This window comes from Idiotropiscis lumnitzeri, chromosome 17 (genome assembly GCF_059441095.1).
Source record: "Idiotropiscis lumnitzeri isolate Australia: NSW breed Sydney's pygmy pipehorse chromosome 17, RoL_Ilum_1.0, whole genome shotgun sequence".
NCBI lineage: Eukaryota > Metazoa > Chordata > Actinopteri > Syngnathiformes > Syngnathidae > Idiotropiscis > Idiotropiscis lumnitzeri.
Genome location: NC_142407.1, coordinates 10,592,682 through 10,616,393, shown reverse-complemented (window position 1 = coordinate 10,616,393; position 23,712 = coordinate 10,592,682). Strand labels below are relative to the sequence as shown.

The 23,712-nt window shown below is 40.5% G+C and overlaps 1 protein-coding gene across 1 annotated transcript; it reads right to left on the bottom strand.

Annotated features, from left to right (window-relative positions):
• Window positions 1–2,675: 2,675 nt before the first annotated feature.
• On the bottom strand, window positions 2,676–23,566 carry gfra3 (GDNF family receptor alpha 3). The gene is made up of 8 exons (XM_088279316.1): window positions 23,179–23,566; window positions 11,079–11,345; window positions 9,295–9,387; window positions 8,839–9,208; window positions 7,921–8,030; window positions 7,013–7,147; window positions 5,977–6,110; window positions 2,676–3,432 (listed from the first exon to the last, which is right to left on the bottom strand). Exons 1-8 carry the CDS (start codon window positions 23,279–23,281, stop codon window positions 3,232–3,234), a joined length of 1,413 nt encoding a protein of 470 aa, XP_088135442.1. The 5' UTR covers window positions 23,282–23,566; the 3' UTR covers window positions 2,676–3,231.
• Window positions 23,567–23,712: the final 146 nt, after the last annotated feature.

Sequence of the window (23,712 nt, the reverse complement as noted above, 5' to 3'; positions counted from 1 at the left end):
TTATTTTTATATGATATCAAAAAGTAGGTATGGTTGACAGAGATGCTGTTCTCCAAACCGGTGAACCATCCAGTATGTTGTATACAGGTGTATGTCGAACAATTTAAGTATCAGGTTAAAAAACAAATCAGAAGCTCATTTAAAAAAAAAAAAAAAGAAAGAAAAACGTTAAAGTTATTATAGATTCACTGCACAGAGAATAACATGTTTTATGATTTTATTTTTCTAGCTTCAATGATTGTAGCTTACAGCTAACAAAAACACACAATTCACCATGTCGACAAATGAGAATGTCACATTAACTCATAATGACGTTTAATAAAAAAAAAAAAATGAAGGGATTGGCCTTTTGAAAAGTATTTTCCGATGCGTTTATTCGATGTGCGTAAGCATACAATTCACAATTTCGTTCTGTTCAATTGTCCTTAAATTCAAGACGATTTTGCGTCAATACTTGCTCAACTCAGCCCATTTATGCCATTAAAGTGTTAGCAAGCGTGTTAGTGACACTTCCATTCGTATTTGCGGTCGTTAAAACGGCATAAAAGAGACTTTGGCAAAATAACAGCAGTCTTTTCATTTCCATCCAATCACGGACTTTTGGATCTGAAAGCTGCCAATGTTGCTTTCATTCGTCTTTTAACAAACTGGCACACGGTTCTGTTATGTCACAAAAGCTACACATCATTCACTTTTTTTGGGGGGGGCGTAATTGATATGTTGTTGTTTTTAAACACGTGAAACATATTTCTGTACATCATCAAGCAGAAGGCTCGTAAAGATACAATTCAAAACAATTTGTGGATGATTATGCAATTAAAGTCATGACTACATCAAAAATGCAAGCTGCTGCATGGTCAAATGATATATATCTGAATTATTTTTTTTTTTTTACATAGTTTACAAATATAAACACACATTTTAAACGTGAAGACACAGAAAAACGCATGTTCAGTCATTAAGGCCGGCGCCACAGAATGGCAAATTAGCAGCAGAATTGCTACAACACTCAAATGGCAAGTGTTTTTCTTTTTTTTTCTTTTTTTTTTTTCGCATACATTTTAATCCTTCGTGTGTACAGGTTACATATTTTAGACCGATTTGTAATGCCACTATTTCATATTTTTTGCCCGATATCGTCCTTTCTCTTGCATTTTAACAAAAGGATGAAGAATGACCTCAGCCAACGTCACCCTTCATTAAGTCTCTCAAAGCAAACAAATAAAAAAAAAAAAAAAATGTTGGGCCATGCTGCCTCCTCAAGTGATTACATACAATCGTATTTACAGTGAATGACAATGTATAGCGGCGCTCCTCCTGTGCCATTTACAGCGAGTAATTATTTTTTTTTTAATGTACCTATTTTTATGATACATCTTTGGAAAAGGTCCAGCCCGTTTAAGTATTCGGTGAAATCTCATCATTAGGATGATGATGATCATAACACTAATGCTTTGTAATAGGTCGCGTACGTCGTCCCTCCAAAGCCAATTATAGTTCTTATTTGCAGAAAACTCATCGTTAAGTTTGCTCCAAATAACGATCACCCCACCCCCCAAAAAAAAAAAAAAAAATCCCATATGCTTGTCTTTACCTACAACCCTGCAACAGTGTCATTTCCCAAGAAAATGAGCCATAGGAAAAAAAATCATTAAGATCAGCAAAAGTTATTCCAGGCAGAGAGAATGGCTCAATGTGCTGCTCAATGAGCGGAGCAGCCAGCAGCCTTTCCAGCCTCCCGTGTCCGTTCTCATCTCCATATCTTCATCTCGCAACATCTGCCTGACATGACAGCAAAGTGCCACTAAAACACATCTCCTCAGGATAAGCGTCTATGACAGCTGTAAATTGCCTATTCCTTCCCTTAAGCCGTCCTCTACATTTCCCCTACATGTTGACTTCTTTGAAATTGTCCCGTAATTGCTTTAAGTCACTTCCACCACCCCCACCGTCCTCATTTCTGCCGTGGAGGTTTATCTCATTGCCGTTGCCCCATCTCATTACTCATCCTGCTCGGAATAATTCTAAGTGACTGGAGGTGCTCGCTGTGAGAGGAGCCAAAGGTTGGAAAGACGTGATATGGCTTGTGCGTGAAGCCGACGCATGGTACCCACTTGACTAAGCTCTCCTTGCTTTTGTCACTGTCATTTCAGTTTCCTCCGCTCACGGGCGGCGCTTAATGCGTTGCTGTTTGCAACACGACGAATACGAGTCCATTTATGACCCTTCATCTACTCTAATGTAACCCCCGCAGGGCTAATTATTAGACTCCGAGGTAACTTTTCCAGGGCCGTAAAAGGTAAACGCATGTTCCCAAAATGCAAAAGTCAACTGTTAATGATACAAAAAGCAGAGCTTTGAAAAAGAAAATAAAGTGGACTCGGTCCATGTGTGCCCTGCAATTGGCTGGCGGCGAAACAAACCATTCCCAAAGTCAAGAAAGGAAAGTTGCACTCATACAGGCTTGCATTCTGATGGACGAGAGGACGGCTGGAGACTGTGAGACATATATACATATATATATATATATATATATATATATATATATATGTGTGCTGCACTACATGACGCTGCTTGGATCCTTACCAAAAAAAAAAAAAAAAGAAAAAGAAACATTGACAGTAAATAAAATGTCAATGCAAAAGCAAGGTTACTTTAAAGTACCAGTTGGGTCATTGTTTTTTTTTTTTTTTTTTTTTTTCCTCAGTCAAGTCAGTACCATGTTTGGCTTTAGGCAGAGTCGTGATGAACCGATAAAGTGATCTAACTCAATGAGAGCGCCGTGCGATGGAGGCAGAGGAAGAGCAGACGGGGCGAGCGAGTCACAAATGCGACACGAGTCATGAAAAAAGAAATCAGAAGGCGTGCGTGCTCCGTCTCGGACGCACTAGCGCACGCTGCATCTGCGGTTTTGTCTTGGAGAGCACGTACAGTGAGTGTGGCCTTTGGCAATGTGCTTCTTGTTAAAAGAGGGGATGTACGTTTGAGTGTGAAGCAGCCTCTGGATGGACTGTTTGCCCAGACAGCAATTCTCAGTTCAGCCATGCACTATCTGCTCCGGAGCTAAGACACAGATACTGCTGCACTACTTGATATCTTTGAACTCTTAAGAGGGAGAGGAGTTTTCTTTTTCAATGAAAGCCTTTGCAGTTCTTTCTGGCAACTTCTCTCGGGGAGTCGGCATGGGTTTGAATGTGGGAATGAGAGAAAAATGAGCAGAAGACGGACGATTTAGTCGCTCCCACAGTCCCAGTCCAGGAGGAGTACAGACAGCAGCAATAGTGGAAGGACTGGCGCCACTGAGCTGGCTGCTCCTCGCTGCCTCTCGGTAGCCCTTGACTCAGTGTTGGAGTCTTTCTCGGAATATGGCGGGATGATGTTAAATTCCTCATTCTTCACCTCCTCTTGCTCCTCTTCTTCACTGCTCTCAATCTGTACATGGAAATAATTCAGTTGAGAAAAAGGGGTGACGTGGGAAGGAAAGCAGAAGAGTTGAAGTTTAAGTTCAGATCGAGGTTGTAATAGTTGAGGATTTTCTTTTTTATTTTAATTTATAATTCTTTTTATTAATATAACTTTTTTTCAGTTATTTTTAATTATTCTTTAGCGCGGGTTCCTTCATTTTCATCCGTTTTGATTTTTTGTGGCAAATGTTTGTTTTATTAGTTTTAGTATTATTTTTAGTTATAGATATACATTGATCACAAAGTAAAAAACAAACAGGTCGACCTTCCTTCTTGAGTTAAAATGAATCACAAAATATTAAGCCCAAAACTAAAATCATGCTTAGTTTTATAAACTTAAAATTTAATTAGTTAGTTTTCGTTTTTTAAAAAGCAGTCGTTTTTTTCCAATTGTAGTTATTTTGTTCAATTTCGTGGACTAGAACAGCCTTGGTTCAAATGTTGTTGCTATTTAAACATATGCGTAAAATAATCCAAACAAATCTTGTGTATAATAGCAAATTTTACCCCAAAAACAAAAACATGAAAAAAAAAATCCGCTAAAATAAAATACCAACTTATAATAACATCCTTCCATGAGTCAGTTATGATCCAATTTAAAGGAATTCCCTGAAGTAAAAATAATCTACAGGTAATGGTAAAAAGGCACATTGTGCAGTTACATCGACCTTGACAGCAGAAAACAATCAGCTCATCTTTGAGCCCAAAGAAACATTTGTATCAAATGTGAAGAAATTGGCCCTCGGCAATACTCAGACTGCAATCATAAAAATGGAATGGATGAGTGAACAACTTGGAAACATATATTTTTTTTCCATCTCTGGATGTTGCTGAGATGGAACAACAACAGGTTGAAACCTCACTTAAACTGTTAGACGTTTGGCAACGGCTTGTTGGCTGATCAGAAGCATGTAAAACAAAGAAAAATGATGCACAATTTAGCTTCAAATGATTGTTGTGTTTTCTTTCCGTGCCGTGTCGCTGGGTATTTAAAAAAAAAAATTAAAAAAAAAAGCTTTGAATGTTTGTTGATTGTTGAACAAAAGAGATGATTTGATGTCGGCCAATCAACAGCGTGCTCTATGTGTGTGTGCGTGTGTGCAGTTAAGAGACCTTATCGCTCTGCTTGGCACAAAGGCGCAAAAAAAGTGGTACAATGTGTTTCGTTGATAGCATTCATGAATAAAAAGCGAGCACATTTCCTTCACAAATGATTTGATCAGTTTCATAACAGTAGTTGGACATTTATTTTTCGTATTTATTTATTTATAGATAACAGGCAATTTGACATAGCTTTTGTTTTCATGATTTTCCATTTAAGGTCTCATTATAAATAATTTTAAACATTTCATTCGTATTGTTACAAATTATGTATGTAATAATTTGTTGTAAATGTGATGTATTTTCCTTTTATATAATCGTCAATGCATTTCCCAAAATGAAATGAATAGAAAAAGTCTACACACCCCAACAACATTTAACTTTTTTGTCCATGAATCCAAAAGGCATGTTTGGCGTAAACACAACAATGTTTATCTTTAAAAGACATGGATGGATGGATGGATGGATGGATGGATGGAAGGTTGGGTTGGTTGGATGGATAGAATGGATGGATGGATGGAAGGTTGGGTTGGTTGGATGGATAGAATGGTTGGGTTGGATGGATGGATGGATGGATGGATGGATAGATAGATAGATAGATAGATGTCATTCCCTTTGATTTCAAGTCGTATTGGCCACTCCACTTAAAAGGTTCTATTTGCAGCTGTAGCGGATGAAGCCCATAGTGTGTACTCTGTAAACACATTTGCTGCTCTGTGATGTGAGCAGGAAACAGCTGTCACCATGGAGAGTCACTCACCCAGCTGTCGACCTATGTCAAGATGCTTTCTTGAGCCCGAAAACTCAGGACGTGCACTTTTCTCCGCTAATGATTAATTAAGTGAATTGATGCATGCATACTCTCATATGGCTCGCACATATGGCTGTCATCGCGCCGTACTGACCAAAACAAACTATCATCTGTGGAGCTGGACATGCTCCCGATCACTCACCCCCTAACATATTCAGCTCACCTAAACATACCCCACAATGTCAAATAAAAAAATGAAAGAACTCAAAAGGGGTTTATTATTAAATAAACTGTGTATGAATGTTGAATGCAGGCCACCAGTGACAGCTTTTGCAGCAGTGGGTGTTGTGGGAGGATTATGAGAAAAGAAAGAGAATATAGAGTGAAGGGGTGTGCACACATGAATATTAAAAGTTGAGGGCTGAGCCTAACGTTGCAAACACGTTCAGCTAATCCGTGACCACAAAGGGCAGGAAGGGGGATTGGGGTGGCAAGGGCGTTCGATTAATGTGCGGTTATAGCGACGGATGCTGGCCCCAAGTCACTGCTGAAGTCCCCGCAGGTGCCATTTTAGCTCCGTTTAGCTTCCGTGGAGGTTGTCGTATGGGTTCAACTCTCATGCGGCGAGGCAGTGATCGTGCACCAAGAGGGCTTACTTACGGTGGTAAATTCCGGCAGAGAGTTGACGGCGTTAACCTTCTCCTCGCGGACTCTCGGGGAAGGCTCGGGAGCTGGAACGGGACTGGTCTCAGCGGGGGGTGTCACGGAAACTCCCATGGAGCTGATAGCAGCACCTGAGGCAGAGTCAGCAGGGGGTGTCTTTGCATGGTTCATTATACATCATCACCAAGTCATTCTGACTTCTCCGGTCTGTCCTATATTTGAATACATGCGACCATTTTCACAGTGAGCGCTATAAAACTAGGATTTGACTGAGGCATTCAGCTTCTTCTTTGCTTATTCATGAGAAACTTCACTCTTTTAATAAACAATTTTTAATGTGCGAATGATTAGAACTAATTAACTAACAAATGTTCTCTGCGATTGGCTGATAATCAGTCCAGGGTGTACCTTTCTCACCAAGAGCTAGCTGGGATAGCTAACCCTAATCCGAACTTTCTCAAAAGGGATATCAGATCACCTTTCTGGCTTTTTTTTTTTAAACTTGGCTGGTAGTGAATGAGTTAAGGTCCTCTTCAGTCTAGCAGTCAAGTCAAAACGTCAATGAGCTTGTTTAGGCATACGGTTAATGTTAGGGTCAGGCTAACTAGTGTGCTAGCTAACATCGCTCATTAGCCACGTTGCAAATCTTTGAAGAAAACAAGTGAAATACACTATAGCTCAAAGACTCTAACCACCAAAACGTTTGTAATATTTTTCCCTTTATGCATATTTAATGTGAGGAAATTACTTTTGATACATTGAATGTCAGCAACTTTTACCCTAGCAGTATTCCACAAGGTGAGTTTGAGCTCTCCCAGTTAGTTTCTGCTAAAGTACTTGACACGTTACGTAAACCATCCAACCCTTTAACTATTTACAAGATTTCCCAAGCAAATGTTTCAAAATAAATGAACAGAAGACGCATTTTAAAATCTTAGCATTGTAGCATGTGTTCTTCAAAAGTGTCACGGCAGACTGACTGAATAAATAAATCGCAGAAGGTGCATTGTTTTGGCCACCCAATGACACTTACGCAGACAAATGTTGTTTTTGAACATGTGCAGGATGCGCTGGCAGCCCTGCCATTCGTTGCCGCTGCCGTCACACGTGCACCACTGGGACACTTCGGTACTGCTGTTGCTCACATAGTTGGGAGTCATAATGGTGCCTGCAAAAGACAGCAAACATTCATTTTAAGCCAGCTCAGATATTATTAATGCGCCGCGCCGCTGGTGAAGAAACCAAGCAGACTATCGACAATCTTGGCGCTCATGCAACAGGTTCAAAAAATGTTTTGAAAAGAGACATTTTGATGAGCTGACAGTTGAAATACAAATGTGAGATTCTTTTTTGGGGCATTTCTGACAGGAATCCCAAAAGCAGCAGCAAAAAAAATTGGGGGGGGGGGGGGTATTGTGCATAAAGTAGATGGAAAAAAAAAATTTTTTTTTTCATGATTGCATTTTTCTATGAGGACATTATGAATTGACTTTCATCCGTCATCGACGGCTTTGATGTGATGTTTGAGTCAATGTGATTACAAATTTAACCTGAGCTCAATTGCAAATGTTCACCTTAAAGATTGCTTCCCTAAGGCTATTGTTATTTTTTTTTTTTATCATTTTATATGATATATAAATTAGATGGTATATCTGAAGAGTTTTTAGGCTGGTTGTGATTAATAAGTCATTGTGGTTTGTTTAAAATTAATTCAAGACAATTATTGCAGACAAACAAGAAGAAACAACAAATCGCCCAAAGCGAAAAGCAAAGACTAAGTAAAGAGTCATTTTCTAGTGGGGAAAAAAAAAAAGGATTATAAAAGCCAAATATCAATGGAAGACACCTGCTGATGAATTCTAATAATCCTTCACGCCGAGTTGTGTCTTTCCCGCAAAACGATTCCATCTCTCAACATTTTCTCCGCTTTCATTTACTCACCTATGAGTCCGGCGTAGGCCTTGAGGCACATCGCTCTGCTTTCTCGCATGCAGCCAGAAGCAGACAGAGGAGCTGGCTGACAGTTGTGTTGGAAATCAGCAAAGCGGGATCTGACGCAAAAAAAATTTTTTAAAAAAATCAGAATTTTAAAGGTGCCTTGAGGGTGAAAAGCACTGATTCTGCTTTGGGTTGCAGTTGCTCACAAAGTATCTCACCGGATGTCTTTAGTAGAGTGAGCCAACTTTCCTACCGTTGAGGAAAATAACCGATTTTTTTTTTTTGCATCATTCCCACTAGCAGACACATTGCTATTGCTGCTCTCTTGCCTACATGATTAATTCAAACCATAGGTGTCAAACTCGAGGCCCGGGGGCCAGATCTGGCCCTCAACCTCATTTTATGTGGCCCGCGAAGGGCAAATCATGCGCGTCAACTAGCACATTTGCTTCACCATTTATTTGTGGCTTCTGGTTACAAAACTGGGTTTTTAATCATCCATTTGTTGCGTGTATGAGATAACGCATTTATATGGGTTCATAGTCGTGACAACCCCAACTACGATGTGGCGGGTCCACAAAAAGGAGTTTGACGCCCGTGGTTCAAATCGTAATGGCACATATTTCACTCCTGTAGCCACCATGTTAGCAAGCAGACTGATTACAAGTTGGATGATACCTGTGATGCCAATTGGAGGACACACTTGGGTCATTAACGGAGTGGTACGAACAATTTTGGCAACGCGGGTGAGTGTGTCGGGTGCACGGCAGCAGATGTGATGCACAAGGTGAGCATGTTCTAAAACAAGGACACAATTCTCCTTCCTTTTCGCGCCGATTCTGCCAAATGTCGGACAGCAATGTTCACCTCAGAAAATACCGTACGTCCTCAGCTTTGTCACGAACATGCAACCTTTCTCACCTACAAAGCTCGTCCCTGGAGCAGTAGTTCTGCAGGCTGAGGCAGTTGGGCTTGCCCGCTCGTTCCTCGCCCTTGGTGTTCTCCTCGTAGGAACAAGACGGAACGATGGTTTTCCTGCGGCGCTCTCCACAAAGGGTATCGGAGCACGGGCAGAAGAGCAGGGCGAAGCTGTACTCCTCCGGGACACGCTCCAGGAAGCGCCGCAGGGCTCGGTGGCATTTCTGACGGTTGCAACTGTTGTCAGAGGCGGCCGCTCGCTTGGTGCACGCCACCACGTACTCGGAGCGTAGCGAGCCGCATTTCTCAAACAAGCCGCAGTCCTGGGCTGCCTTGAGACACTGATTGTGACCGTCCACTGACACAGAGGAAGCTGGTGGGAAAAGAAACAAATGCATCGTGACGACAAGGGAAGAAGCTTTTATGATACATGGGCTCGTTCAGATCAGTGGCTTGTACCTGCCATGATGGAGGCCATGTGGGACATCTCAATGTTTCTCACCAGGCTGAACTCCAGTTCTTCATAAGGAGAAACTTCATACTCATCATAGGCTTCAAAGAGAAGGGAAGTCTGCTTTTAACGGGTTGCACGTAGGACGGCAAAAGCGCTACAAAAGTCCACGGAAATCTGCCAATCAAATCTTGTTTTTGAGTTTATCCTGCTCACTTAATTTCTGCAATTAGAATACTGCTTCAGAATTTTTGCACTTCAGAGTGATTCTTTTTTTTCTTTTTTTTTTTGGTGTAATTCTACGAACGAACTAATGAACAGTTTACAGTTCATGGCATCATATTGAGAAGTACCTTATTTTCTGGACTATAAGGCAAACCGCTATATCAGCCACAAAAAAAAGAGATACAAGCCGCACCAGACTTTTTTTTGTTCACTGCATGTACGATTTTCTACCGTGATTGCATATAAACAGAATGTTAAAACAGTGCCTTTTAATACGGCAACAACTTTGCTAATTTAAACAGAACAGACCCAAGAGAAAAAAAAATCTAGATTTATTTAGCGTATTTTCTGAACTATAGAGCGCCCTCTACTGGTGAAAGAAAAATCCACAGAAAAGCCGCACCGTTGTATTAGCCGCATGGTTCAAAATCTGGCAAAAAAAGTAGCGTCTTATAGTCCAGAAAATACGGTACGTCTCCTCTCTGATGTTGCGAAATAAGGCAAGCAAAATATACGAAAGATCTCTTAGTAGCTTACAGTCCTGTTCTCCAAAGTAAAAAAGGAAAACTCTGGAGTAATGAGGCGCAGGCCCAAGAAAAGCTTCGACAATTTTGTCATTGGATCCAGGTAAAGTTGCAGATCCCGGATTTTCATTTTTGGCGACGCAGCAATATCTGTCCACATTTTCCCTCAATTTCTCAGTAAATGATGCGTGACAGTGGCGGGCTGTGCATTTGTCACTTGGGACCTTCCGTGTTGGCTTACCTGACTTCATCGGCCAATAGCACCGCAATTAGAGAAACCATCAATACGATACAAAAACGCAACATAACAACATGCAACTGTGCCAAGTAGATCACTTGGAACACTTCCGAGTCAATATTGCTCTCATAACAGACGACTAAAACATCCATACTTCCATCCGTTGACTTTTCCTCATAGAGTTGTGAGGGAGCTTGAGTCTAACTAAGAACTATAAGACGCTTCATTTCCTCGATTTTGAACCATGTGGCTAATACAACGGTGCGGCTTTTCTGTGGATTATTTTTTCACCAGTAGGGGGCGCTCTATAGTTCAGAAAATACGCGAAGTAAATCTAGATTTTTATGTTTTTTCTTGAGTCTGTTCTGTTTTAATTAGCAAAGTGTTTGCCTTTATATGCATTCACAGTACAAAATTGTTCTGCACATGCAGGAAACAACTCTTTTTTTTTTTTCAACATAAAACTGCGCCTGGTGCGGCTTGCATATGCTGTTGTTGTTTTTTTTTTTTTAAATTTTTAAAAAAATTTATTTTAGGAGCTGCTGCCGCTTATCTTCATGTGCGCCTCATAGTCCGGAAAATACGGTAAGCCGTTCACTTTTGTTTGGTGATGTGCCACAATATTATATCCAATGTGGAGTTGTGCCAGGAAACACTTAATTAAGATATCTATGAAAGTCAACAGTTAATCTTGGCTCACTTGAGTTTGTAGAGGCAGGTGTGCATACTGCCACGGTTGGTGAATGTCGATACGCATTAAACACACACACACACACACACGCAGATGGCAAAGCTTAAATCCCACCTCCAAACCTCACAGTCCAGTACACCCTGAGGCAGTGTTCCTCCCTACGAGATCCGCGCTGACATTTGCAAACTTGAAGGGGGCGATGGCGCTGCAAGGAGTTCTGAGCCTCCAGGCACTCGGCGCGGGCGTCCGGGCCGAGCGGCGAAACCGCCTCCTCGGCTGAGCAGTACTCCAATATGTGGTATAGGCCCATGCAGGAATGCTCCTGGATGCAGCCCTGCTCGGCCAGCAGACAGTCTAAGGAGGCCGACACCGGTGCGCTACCTGATGGAGACGCGGTGAAAGGTGCTTAGCTGCGGGGTTAATTGCCCCGCTGTTTGCTGTTGGGATAAATAGGTTGTAATTAAGACAACAGATCAAATGAATTGTGCTCTGCGGACACATCGGAGAACTACTCATTATAATAACCACGAGGAAGATTAAATTGAAAGCCCACAAGTGTTCTTCTCTCACAATATGGCCATAAAACACAGCAGCGGGTGGGCCGATTGGATTGATTGACATTCGGGGGGCCATCCGAGCCTTTGGAACGCTTCCAAAGAAGCAGTCAGCTAATATGGAGGCACTGTCTAAACACAGAAGCTTTACGCTAAAGTCTTATGGCACCGAAATGCAACGTGAGCGCATTCTTATCAGGTTTGAAACGCGACGTCTCACGCTGCACAATATCCTCCAATCCAAAGCTTTTTTTTTTTTTCTTTTCCACCTCCGCTTTCAGTTCTGAAGCCCTCCTCGTGTCACTCCCCAGAGTGCATATTAGATACCTATTTGTGTGTCACTTGCTGAATAGTGTCGCATTCATACGGTGGAACATTGGCCCGCATCGAAACGGATGTTGTTACACGCAGCCAACTCTCACATGTCGCATGCCCAATCTTTCGATTTGCACTTCAACAACTTGCAAAATCGTTTTCCAAAATACGGTTGATTTGCCAACGTGCATATGAGAATTAAGTGGAAACGACTGTAGAATCTGGGGCGGGTGAAAAAATGATATATTGCACACGCATAAAGCAGAAGAACCAAGAAAAACCTGAAAAAGGTTAGAAGGACAACGTACAACTTTTGTTCCAAATTATTATTTCATTAAATTATCACCTCAAATCCGAATTAAAACAACTGGAAAATTATTTAGGAAAGTTTTTGCAAATATTGTTGCCTGTTAATACTGTACTGTTGCACTGATATGAATTTCAGACCGGTTTGATCATTAATTTCACAGGTGAATGTTATTGAGCAAGTCACATTTTTTAGGCATAATTGCAAAAAAGAAGCTGGCGTAGGACAGTCCAATTCTGCTTTCCTGTTTAGTGATTTGTGTGTGACTCGAATATTAAGGAATGTTAATGTCAGGCAAATGCATCCTACTGAGCGAGCAGCTGTTAAAAAGCCACTTAGGAGCAGCAAACAGGTACATTATGAAAAGTGACAAGAAAATATACAAAACGCTTTTTTTTCTTGTTTTTTGGGGGGAAAATTGTATAAAAAGAACAGCACCTGGTGTGATCATTTTTCATCACCTGAACTTAACCCTACTGAGAGCTTGTGGGGCATCTCAAAAGGAATGCACAAGAAGGTCAGTCAGTGTATACCCAAACAGGCAATTATTGTATGTTCAAAAATGTTAATGTTAAAAAATAATAATTAATTAATTAATAAATAAATAAATAAATATATAAATAAATATATATATATATATATATATTATATATATATATATTATATATACATTTATTTATTTATTATATAAATATTTATTTATTTATTTATATTGTGGTGGATTTTTTTGCAAACAGGTGCCAGCTGTGTGTTTTTTATTATCCCGTTTTCATTTCATATTCATTTTCTGTACAGCTTACCCTCTCTCGAGTCACAGGTGAGCTGGAACCTATCCCAGCTGGCTTTGATGCTAGAGGCGGCGTACACCCTGGAGTCAATAACATGCCCACTGACTATTTAGGAAAATGACAATAATAATTTGGAATACAGCATAACACTTTGTTGCTTTAATCGTATTAACATGCTAATTTAATAATGCATTCCTTGTCTTAGTGATAGCTTGCAGTGGTGTACAAAACAAATCGTCACATAATCATTTCAAAGTTATTCCAATTTCATAGACTTACCGAATGCTGATTACATATTTCTTTGAGCTACTGCATTAGTATTTTCAATTCTCTGCCACGTTTACCCAAACTTGATGTAACACAGACGCAATTTATGAAATACATAAATCACAGTGATTCAGTTCAGTTCCAACTTAACCAAGCATGAAAAAACAGATTCATAGTTTGAATGTGAATATGATGTCGGCAACATGGCTCAAGTTCCTTTATCTCTCAAAAGTCACCTAAGGGAATCACAAACATGAAAACATTTCTCGAGTGCATAATTATCAAAATGCATCGAGTGACATAAAATTGACGTGCACCCATATTAGTGCTAATTACCAATCATGCATTGATGTAAACAAACATGAATCAAAAAGCCATTGCCAAGAATGAGTGTATCTGAATGATGAATAAATCACGACAGCATTTTATTCCAACAATCGTCAAATTAACGATAACTACCCTACGAGCCATTGAGAGCCCCGACCCCAAGATTGGAAAAACCTGCTTGAAGGTGAATGAAACCAAAGCTTATTTTGCAACAAACCGAAAAGAAAGCTCTATTAACACATATCTGTGGCTGGAGGTGTTTGTCCGCAAGTGCACGCAAGCTCACGTACATTAACATATAGATTACACACGCACACACTCAAATACACAGCATTGTGTTAAGATTGGTCACACACTTTGATTAAGCTGCCGGCGACTGGCGGGGCAAAGCGCAGCTGCCATCGCCGCGTATTTGGTAATCTCAGACGCCACATGAGGTCCACGTCTCACTCACGCATGAAATATATCATAAACAGAGGCTACGCTTTATTGCCGCTGCAGGAAACCTGCCACGGCTCCTGCCGTGACTCCGCAGGCCACGTGCTAAAACGATCATATGATCGTAAAAAAAACAAAAAAAACAATGCTTAGCTTATCTAAATGGTTGGATTCCGAGATCGTTACAACGCGTCTGTGTTTAATCTATGAAAACATGGCGACTATCTGATAGATATAAAAGCATCACGTACGGCTGAGTTGTGCTCATTGATTAAATAAAGATCTCTTAAGTCTGGAGGCAACGGCGGCATGTGCGTTTGAAGAAGAACTGGGGATGAATTATGGTGATATGTGCGCCATAATACACTCTATTGATTTCTCACTGGGTTGATTAATACGGCGTGTGCAGGAAAAGATGATGAAGGTTCACACCGTTCATGAGAGACCACACGGCAACGTTCACAGGGAAGTGATTGGCTGGAGCCAATTTATCTTTTAGCCATTCAAAAGGCGTGGGATGGATGACCGGCCAGCCACGCTGCCGGCCGGTAATTGGAGATGAGAGGAGAGTGTGGCGAAGGAGTGGGAAGCCTGCTGGGAGATGGGGAGTGTGACAGAAAGAAATTCCTGCATGGAAGTCACACCAATGAGGAGGCGAGAGACTCAACCTGCAGAAGGTGCCTTTGAAACGTCCCCATTTCACCCATCAAAAATCAAGTGATTTTCCATGGAACTTTAGAGACATTGTGTTAGGTGGGGGTGATGTGGTTCGAGATGAGTATTGATCAAGCTCCCACACTTTCAAAAAATAAAAATAAAACTGCAGGCAATGTACGTGCATTTTTGGGCTGATAGCAGTTCATGAGCAGATGGCAGATATTCATTTAGCAACATAATTCGGTTGGGATGCTTAATGTGCAGCAAAATTATTTTTTTTATATTTTTTATGATTTTTATAATTTATTAAAAAAAAGAAATATATATATATATATATATATATATATATAAATAGAATATATATACATATATTTTATTTATATATAAATATATATATATATATATATATATATATATAAATAGAATATATATACATATATTTTATTTATATATAAATATATATATATATATATATATATATATATATATATATATATATATGTATATATATAATATCCAAAGTAGTCCCTTTTCAGGAGACCTCCATGAAAGGGAGCAAGCCACTTTTAAAAATAGCACCCACACGTGGAGACTGACCAATAGTATAGATTTTTGAAAAATATATATATATATTTAAAAGTTCACGAAAATGTGACGGATGAGGTTTCGCTGCCAATAGGCGATTATGACAGAGAGGACAAAGTGTTAACCGCAGCTCATCAGCAAGCTCCTGATCATTTCAATCGAGTGTGTTGGAAGACGGGCACCCATGGTGTAGCCGAATGAATATTATTCTTATCATTTCATAAAGTTTCGATAAGCCCGTGTGGACTGCTCACACAATTTATATTTGTTCATAATACCACCAGTAAACTTAAAACATGTTTTACAAAGTAATTAAACAAAATAATAAACACATACAGATAAAAACGTGTATAGTATAAAAAAATAATGAGGTGAATAATGAATAAAACTACTGTATTCAAAAGTGAGCCCAACCATGATACACGAATAAGGTCCAGCAGTTTGAGCAAATGAGACAAATCACTTCAGGGACTATCATAGAAATTAAAACCAAGCACTCACATTACTTTACAGTTAATGGGATGTTAATGTAAGGACGGCGATTGACCTGCAAAGCAAAAAGGCCGTACCGGAAAGCAGCAACGAGGCATGAGTACAAAGTGTTATGAACATTGCCAAAAGTGTGTCTTTTGGATGTCATTCAACACAGTAAATTAAAAGACATATCTGGGGGGGAAAAATTGGCCTGAGCAGATGGCAAATGATGGAAAGGTCTAGTAGAAGTCCAAACGCTCGCCAATCACCGTATGACTGACCCCCTATGTCATGCCAACAATTAAAATGCATTTATTCCCGGCGGTATTAACCATTCAAACATGGCCCCATCACTTTGGGAGTGTGTGAAGGCTTTTCACTTTGTGTTCAGAGCCGAGAGTGAATTAATGAATGAATTAATTGCGCATTCTGGCTTGTGTGCTGCACTCGCCCCCGGACAGGGTTGTTTCCTTAAGAAGGACACAGTTGGTTAATCAGCCATAATTAAGGCCGGTGTTAGTCCTTGCTGATGCAGCCTTTTCTTGCCACTTTTCTCCTCCAATCAGCTCATTGTCCTCCCAACATCTTTTAAAATTAAACATATGCTTAGCCAGGAAGACTGCAGTGACTGCCGTGGGCATCGTCACACCAGCTGAATCTAAAGTTGTGTTTTTATCTTACAAGCTCATCTGATTTTCGCCATGTGTCATTTGCAAGCGAGTCTACATTTTCGGAATAATTACAAACAGCTCTCGTTATGATGCAGTGAGGTGCCACACCACCGCAAACTGCAAACGCAATTTATTGTTAATTATCAGAGTGACTGTGTCAATCAGTCGCGAGTACGATAATTGGATAATTGGATCTTGTTAGATTGAGTGGTTGGACCTAATGACAACTAAAATGGAAGGACACACTGACGATATGTGAACTGAAAGTTGTTTTTTGATGATAAATATGATGAGCAGACCTGTTGACTCAACACATCGTCATCGGTATGAAGAGTTAAATGTGATGTGTGGGAGTGTCGTCCTACGAAAGAACAGCACAAAGTGGAATCGCCTCATTTTTGGTAGTGGTGGGCCGGCATAATTTACATTTTTAAAGCCTCAGTCAATCATCGGCACTTTTCTACTGCTTACGGCACTTTGTTGAGTTTGTTTCACGGTGGCCCTTTGTGAGGCGAGGAAACATATTTGGTAACTTGCGCACCACCTTTCACACTATTAATGAGTTTTCACACTGCGCTTATTAACGCACAGCACAACGTCGACAAACGTATTCATTGCGTATGTGCCGCGAGGGTTGTGCGTTTGCTGAGACGTGCCCTCGAAATGAAAAATATTCAATTTGAGAGCTTTGTGATCAGCCAATAGCAGAGGGGCTGGCGGAGTGATTTCAGAGTGCTATCGAGAATAAACCAACTAATGGCAAAAGTTTTCCCCGTTAATTTGCTGTCAGTTCCAAATATGGGAAAGCTTGCCCCGGGGGCATTGTCTACTTTTAGCGATGCCCGACGGCAAACACCAAAAAAACAAAACAAAAAAAAAACAAGTGCAGTGTGAAAAGGCCTTAAGGCTGTAGAACCATGTGATTTCTCCAGAGGTGTGTAGTAATGTACTAGATACACTCCATTAAATTAACTAAATTAACTTTTTTACATAACTTGCAACTTAGAGTTTTCATGCAATATGATGTTTGCTTTTACTTTTTTTGCCTATATAAAAAAAAAAAAAAACAGGTGCCATGCGCTGTGAAGTTCGTCTGCCTAAAAATGTGAACATTTCAGGCTACAATATCTCCACTTTTAGCTGTTGTTGCAAAAGTGTAAACATAGAGACCATTTATTGTGGTTGAATTGGCCTTGATTTATTTGATAAAAGTTTGACTTATTCGTTCAATTTATTGGCAACAACTGAATTTGCGCATTCCTATTTTCGATTTTTGTCTGTTTGACTTTACTTCGCAAAAGTTTAAATTAAATGTAATATCTTGAAAACAACTCAGACGAAAAATAGCTTTTCTGTCTCGAGTGTAAATGAAAAGATCGAATTTATTAGTTATTATTGTTGTAGTTGACCTTATTGCAAAACAAACAACAACAAAAAAAAAACTTTCCAGGCTGCTTGAGAGTCTGCCTTTGTTGGCTTTCTCTTGATGTTTTGAGCCGTCAGCCTTGACAGAACAAAGGGCCCAGCGTGGGCCCGGTGTACAGAGGAGGATGTAATGAGGTTCTTAATGCCGTAGATTGCCTGGCTGCCCTCTAACACAACACCTGAGAGAAGGACATTGCGGCCAAATTGATTTTGGAGACAATTAGGTCAAAGCCATAGATACTGAAATTGACCCATCTGCCAGGAACAAGCGCAATCTCATTTTAGGAGGGGTGGGGGGTTGTCGTCCAATCATGTGATCACCATCCGCACGCGACAGTGTCCACTTTTGTCTTTTAGCCACTGACCCCACACGGTGGCCCACCGTTGCTCCTCCCCCTTCCCATCTCCCACCGCTCGAGCAGTGTGACACCATGGACCGTAAATCCTGCCAGTTACGCCTCTTATTCTTATCTTCATGTTCATTTGCATGAGCATCCTAATGGCTCTTCATGCTATGATCTTTTGTTTAGGTGTAGGAATCATCCAATATATAATATTCCAAAAGTATTCTTAGTAATTTAGTAAATTCCAGAAAAAAAAAATCTTTGCATATTTAAAAGGTTGACATAAAACTGTAAAAACGCATTACAGACCAGAAGTTGGGTGTGGAGGGAGTCGGGGGGTGGGGGACTTTTTTTGCTTGTCATCCCAGGTCGATTTTGAATCCCCTCCATCGGCGTATATGTGGGTATAAAATTTTAATGATTAATGCATCTCCGCTGGAGGGAAGGGAAGTGCTAAAATCATAACCAGCTAAAAGTGCTGGCTATGATTTACCGTACTCCTGCATGCCTTCAAATAATTACTGAAGACGTACGGACATGTGTTTACTTTTTGCAGACGGCACAATTATGTTGTTCATTTAATAACATATAATATGACTTGTTGTTGTTTTATTATTATATATCACGTTGCACAATCGTGCTTAGACTACTTCCAAATTCCATTGGATTTGGATTCAAGAGATTTCTTATGAGCAGCACATATTTGCCAGATTAAAAAAAAAAAATACACCAATCACAGGTTTTGGTTTCATAAAACACACTTATGAAATCAATTTACCGTGATTACATTTAGATGCCGGCACAACAATTGTGTCGAGATTACTCCTCAGTCTGCAGACGTCCTTCATCTTTTTTTTTTTTTTTTGGGGGGGGGAATCCTTATCTCCGATGGAGAAATTATTTTCTATTTAGTCCTCAATTTGCGCAGGCAAAGAAAATTGTATCTCAGAGCGAGAGGGCCTTTCAGAGGTACAGCGCAGTTGCACTTGCTCTAATCAGTTTTCATGCACATAGCCCGGCAGAGGCACGACGAGCAGAGTGGAGCAGCCTCGCGAGCGGCGCTCTCCGAATCAGCGCTACATGGACCGATGTCTTGTTTTGATGAACTGTAACCCTGGAATGCTGCGCCACATCATCACTCGTCTGGCCTACAGCGGCCTGCCTCCGGTGTCGCATCAAGCGCTCGGCGTTTTCTCCCGCAGTTTTGTCAATATTTCAGGCTCCTTCGCCGCGCCAAACTGCGATGTGCCATATGGTTTCTTGGCAGTGATGGAGATATTCTGCTTGGCAAATTGCAGCAATGTGTGGAACTTGCAATCAAAATGCAAAGCGCTTTGGGCAACAGAGTGGAACATCTCAGATCGAACTGTGGGTTGTTCAAATCTGACGTAGGGGAAGGAAGATTAGCCTGGGTTGTTAGTGGAAAGTCTTTAAGCACTACTAGTGAAGCGTCTCAACACACTCCTGACTGTTAGCTTGTCTGGTGAGTAAATTAAAGTTGCAAACTCTTCGCCTTTTCATGTTCATTGTGCCGCAGGACTTGTACGACGTTACGCGAACACGAGTTTGAGGTTGCTTAATTGTCTGCCGTTCTGTTTCACGTCAAAATCACAAAGTTCGTTACTTGTTGGCTACACATCAGAAAAGTATTGAACAAGTTTACCTGAGGTCAAATTCTCAAGCATTGACGGTTCAATTAAATGCTCCCATCATCCACAAAGCTCCGTTTGGCAATTTAGGTTTTTTTCGATACAAGCGTTATAATCCAAATGATCTTTTTACGACATCAGATGCTTGAAATGATGAGCCGTCCTTTTATTTTCTCTCATCTTGGTGATGTCCAATGGGCATGTTGCCAGTTCAATCTTTGTGTGCAGTCGGCCAAATCACAACCGAGTTGCAGACTTTGGAAAGAGACAAGAGAACAACGAGAAAAGTGGGCGGCCTCGTCGGAAAGGTAAAGAAGTCGCGCGTTTAATGCTCGTCAATAAAAACGACATGAGCGGTGTATCTGGCTTTACACAGACTGAAATGATCTCTGGGAAAGTCATGCCAGCGATGTTAGACGGCAATCAACATCCAATAAATGACGAACCCAAATAGTCACACTCCATTTTACACTTCAGGTCATGTGAATAATCCACAAGCGTCTATATCCGTCAATGGCAGTGAATGAGTCAACAATGACTGGCTTCCAATTGATTTGCCTGACAATTGCATCCTGAACATCTAAAATAGTTACTTTTCAGAAGACGGTTGTTCAACCATTAACATTGCAACGTGAAAAATTAAAAAAAAAAAAAAAAGACATTTTACACACTTTAGATTGGTCAATAATGTGTATTAAAAAATAAAATTAAATTTAAAAAAATAAAATAAAATAAAATAAATAATACCCATGTGATTGGACTGACCAATAGTATGGATTAAAAAAATATATATATATATATGAAATTCACCAAAATGTGACTTGTGTGAGATTTTGGCCCCGACGCCAGCGATATCTTTCCATTCCGACGAAAAAGAAAACAATCCATGCAAACAATCCACAGCTGCTGAGCAGTTTGGAGTGCATAAAATGTGTCTTCCTTGCTGCATAGAATACAGGCTGGCTGCAAAGAGTGAAATTACAATGCCGTTTCCATAGGGCAGAAAGCAAAGGCTGCATCTGCTGTGTAAAGACAGGTGCAATCCTCCTCCTCCTCCTCCTTCGATCTTGAATAGACACTTTAATGACGACTTTGGCGAGCTTTCGCCCGCGGCGCTGTGGCTTGTCAGCAGTGACAGACATTTTGGGAAAGGCTTCCTCTAAAGCGCCACGCTGCCATTGTTAAGGTGACAGAGTTGTACACGGCCAAATGTATTCAAATCTAAAAATAACATTGCATGAAATGTGATTTTGCCGCTCCATCTCTTCGACTGTTTTCTCTAATACCTGTGAAGAAAATTTCAAATCAGATGATTTCTTTTTAAAGTCGGCGTGAAAGTCTATTGCTGACAATTTGCATTTACGTTGAAAGAGATCACGGTTAAATACTGCTTGGAAGAGCCTCTTGATGCAATAATTATGTGGAATTTTGCACTTATTAATATCATTATTGCATTTTAAAAAATCTGTGTAGGTTTGCATTAACCGTAACACTAATTTGAACTGCTTGTGATTTTTTTTTTTTTTATTTAAGACAGAAAAGTGCTGCATGTCTTCCATGTTTTTGGAGTGTCTCTGCAAATGACACTCATTTCGATGGAAAATTATCAATTTCAAACATAATTCAAAGCAATTCAATTTCCGATTTGCTTCCTTTGATGAAGGTTTGAGGAAAAAAAGCTGCATATATTATAAAGCATGAGAAAGATTTCAGTCTCATCTTATTAGCAGGCTGATGCAACATTCTCCCCCCAAAAAAAAAAGCAAAAGCAGTTAAATGGTCCCTCAGGTCCATCAAGTTGATCATCTGGTCAAAAAAGAGTTACATGTGAGATCTTTATGTGAACTTTCAGAAAACACGATGTGCATGAACACACACACAAACACACCCCCACACACACACACACACACAAAACCTCATCAAATTAATGAGTGTGCCCGCCTTGAGCAATGAAGAAAACTCATAAAGCAAAATAACATCATTATTATTATCTTTTTTTTTTTTTTTGATGTATGAATTATTGCAGATCAACAAACATTTATGCCCCACTGCAGCTTTTCAGCCATGACAACTTTATCGCTTTGGTGATGAGAATTTGTATTTTTTCAACAATGGTGCCACAAAAGACGATCATCCAAATTCAAATCACAACTAGAAATTGCAGTCATTTTTTTTTTTCTAATAACATTTCATCCCGGAGTATTTGTCCAATTTAATCAAGCCGAGTGCCCCGATTGATAACGTGTCATAAAGCGCTCTCTTATTTTACAGCCATTAAGTGGTGAATCCTGCAATTTCTGACATCATATGAAAACCTCGCCGCAATCACCATCTAATGCACGTTATGTACCATGCCACTGATTTACACATGCGCTAATGGGTAGAAAAGTCTCCTCTTAAAGGGGAATACCAGATAAGTGAAATGTCTCCATGATGTGGGACGACAATCCAATCAATATGTGCTGGATGGCCACCACCCCTCCACCCCCGTCACTCCCTTTTGGAACATGTCCAGAGAAAGAAGAAAGAGTGAACCCATGATGTCATCCGCATGTAAACTAGGCCGCCTTGGAAATTAATTGCAAATGGACTTAATGGGACCATTTTGTCCGCCGGGAGGCTCCACTCCAACCTGGGCCACGTACTGTTGAAGTGCATATATTAGGTGTAATCCAGATAAATAGCGATCGGGTAGATGTGATTAAATAGGCTGAATTTTTCTTGACCAATTGTGTTTGCATGCGCGGGACAGTCAATTTTTAGTCTTGACAAACGCTTCTCTTACCCCTTCATCCAACCACCCTCCCCTTCACCCCATTAAAAGCGTTTTTCACCAACCGCATTCACATGATGCATTTACAAGAATGCAGATAGCAGCAGTTCTTAATTACTCTCCTGTCGTAAAAGCACTTAACAGTGTACAGTATTGCAATTTCAGTATTAACTCTACGGTAGCCAAATTGCCTAATTCTCTACGGATGATTTTTTTTTTAACATGCTGCCAGATCACAAACACATGCATATTGGGTTTTGTGAACAAGCAAAAATCATTTCAATGAACATAGATAGATAGATAGATAGATAGATAGATAGATAGATAGATAGATAGATAGATAGATAGATAGATAGATAGATAGATAGATAGATAGATAGATAGATAGATAGATAGATAGATAGATAGATAGATAGATAGATAGATAGATAGGTTTCACAACCGTAAACTTTATGAATGGCTTGAATTTAATGGGGAAGCTGTGATCTTTTCTCTCTCTTAACTTACAGTTGCAATCACATGCATATATTGTATTTTACAAATTTAGGTCGAATAGCATCACGCTCTGCATGCGAGGGGAAAAAATGACCAGAAATGCGATTATTTAAAAAAATAAAATAAAAAAGCGAAAGGGGCTTACCGTGGGAGAAGAACTGAAGCAGGAGTCCGATGAACATCATCCTGCGCGCGGGCATCGAGCACTTTTGAAGAGGAGAACTGTCAACCGTCTGCTGCTTCCACATGCAAGCTTCCCGTCCCGTGAGGAAGATGACGATGAGGATGCGCTCAGCACGCGCACTCGCCCCGATCGGACGGCCAGGTAAGAGATGCACAAAAAGTTGGCCAACAGCAACAAGGCGGACGCGACCGAGCGAGTAGCGACCGTGCGCGCTACTGGTGGCGGCGCGCAAGTTCTCGCGATCTTTGCTGCTCCATCGCCGTCTCTTACGTCCACAATTGAATGATCGAAATGTCCAAAAGAGGTCCCTCTGCTCCACTCACAAGCGCTCATGTGTGGCTCCACAGTTGTCCGCGAGGAGAAGTGGGACTAGGCAAAGCTCGCGTCTCCTGTTATTATAGGGGGTCACGTGATTGGCCCCTGGAAAAGGAGGAATAATCCCAAGAGCTGCTGCAAATGTTTCCTGGGGGGGAACAGCTGTGCGCTCGGACATGA